The sequence below is a fragment of the Monopterus albus genome, unplaced genomic scaffold (assembly GCF_001952655.1).
Source record: "Monopterus albus unplaced genomic scaffold, M_albus_1.0 scaffold216.1, whole genome shotgun sequence".
In the NCBI taxonomy this organism is placed as follows: Eukaryota; Metazoa; Chordata; class Actinopteri; order Synbranchiformes; family Synbranchidae; genus Monopterus; species Monopterus albus.
The window spans coordinates 259,349-261,388 of record NW_018128096.1 but is presented as its reverse complement, the minus strand read 5'-3'; the positions used below and the strand labels follow the sequence as shown (position 1 = coordinate 261,388).

At 38.9% G+C, this 2,040-nt stretch overlaps 1 protein-coding gene across 1 annotated transcript in view; it reads right to left on the bottom strand.

Annotated features, from left to right (window-relative positions):
• LOC109971142 (lymphoid-restricted membrane protein-like) overlaps positions 1 to 2,040 on the bottom strand; it is a 35,696-nt gene that overhangs the window by 30,390 nt on the left and 3,266 nt on the right. Inside the window, 2 exon segments of the mRNA XM_020619220.1 lie at positions 281 to 461; positions 1,241 to 1,348. Of these exon segments, the coding sequence (XP_020474876.1) occupies positions 281 to 461; positions 1,241 to 1,348 (289 nt within the window).

The following is a 2,040-nucleotide window of genomic DNA, read 5'->3' as shown; positions in this document are numbered from 1 at the left end:
ATAGACCTGCCCACTGGCACTGGCTACAAAACCTGGATTCAGTATCTATCTTATGGCCACTTTAGCTGACAAAAACCTGCCCATGTCGTAGGCTGTTCATGTCCATGACACCCACCTTTAATGTCATAGTCTTATTTTGAAATCACGTAATAAAATATTTTTCTCTCAAAAATGTAATTTCATAATATTTTTAAAAAACTGGACTCTCAACCTTAAAAACCATGGCACTGCTAGATAAAATCTATATATTGGAGTAAAACCCACATCTGATATTCATTACCCATTGTTGCGGCAGTCATCAATCCATTCCCTCATGACAGCATGGTATGTGTCTAAATCAATTGAGACATCTTTGCGTTCTGGATCAAGCATGTTGCAAAGCTCCTCCAATCCACTGTCTTCTGAACTGCGACTTGTGGTATGTCGCAGATAGTCCACAATGTGAGACACGTACACTTTACCTGGAAGGTGAGAATCATGGGGACATTTCAAAAGAAATCATGTCTAGATACTTTTACCCCTTACACACATGAACTGTGATGTTCAACCCAGTCTTCTTTTCTACTTCTACTTTTGAAAAAAAAAAAGTTTTCATTTCAACACTAACACCCCAAGACAATTTTGAGACATTACTTCAGATGTGGGTTATAGGTGTTGGCAGCAAAAGCAGTAACCATAGTGACAGTAAGAATCACAGTTGACTTTCTTGGTTTTTCAATGTTGACTTCACTCTTCAGTCTCCACCTAGTTATATGAATAGCACAAATAACAAAAGAGACTGCAACCTACATTGTGACCAAAGCCAGAGGTGAGGGGGAAAAAAAACAAAAATCATCTTGTTCTTCAAAAATGGTGAAAAGAAATCCTGAAAATCAGCCAAAAGATAAAATGACAACTTCCTGCTAACATCTTGTCCCATATCCCAAAGCACTGCTGTATAAGATCATTCACTATAGAAAAGTACTAAAAATGTTGGGAGAACACATAGCATCTGCATAGCAGATGAAAAAACTTGAAGAACCTTGTGCCCCAGCAGGGACAAGAGGAAGACACAGCTAACACTGACTGTGAATTTTGGAACCTGTGGAAATCAGGTTACAAATCACTTCTGCCTTCTGCACAGAAAAAACCCTGTCATAATATGAAGTTAAAATTCATCAATGGGCTGCTGTATTCAGCTTGCTGCAGGACTCTAACGTATGAACCAAGCATTAATGACTGAATAATTCTGTGTGTGTACCTCGACGTTGGGTGTCACAAGCATGGAAGATGGTATCAAGCAGATTCTCCTCACAGATGAGACTGATTTCTGCCATATTTTGCTTGTTTTCAAAGGCCATTGAGGTACCTGACCAAGAACATAGAACACACACACACACACACACACACACACACACACACACGCTGTTGTGCAGCAAAGCAAGCACATGATAAATTTTCCTTCAGGCACAGTAACTGATAATAGTATGATGGCCAGACACAATGTATTACATAGTTACAAGAGAGTTGGCTTAATTTTATTTGATTATTTTTCTTAATTCTTTTTTATTATTTAATTACACTATAAAATGACAAATAAATGAACATCATCTGAAAAATGCTTCACCAAACAGCCAAAACCTAGTTTTTGAATTATAATGAAATTAACTGGAGAAAAAATGAGCTGCTGGGCCCCCATTAAAACTTGTTCTACCCATATAGTGCAATGACATTTTGACATACACTATATTGCCAAAAGTATTCACTCACCCATTCAAATCACTGAATTCAGGTGTTCCAACCACTTCCATGGTTACAGGTGCATATACGTAATCAACACCTAGGCATGCAGACCACTTCTACAAACATTTGTGAAAGAATGGGTCGCTCTCAGGAGCTCAGTGAACTCCAGCATGGTACCGTGATAGGATGCCACCAGTGCAATAAGCCCAGTCGTGAAATTTCCCGCTACTAAATATTCCACAGTCAGCTGTTAGTGGTATTATAACAAAGTGGAAGCGATTGGGAATGACAGCAACTCAGCCACGAAGTGGTAGGGCC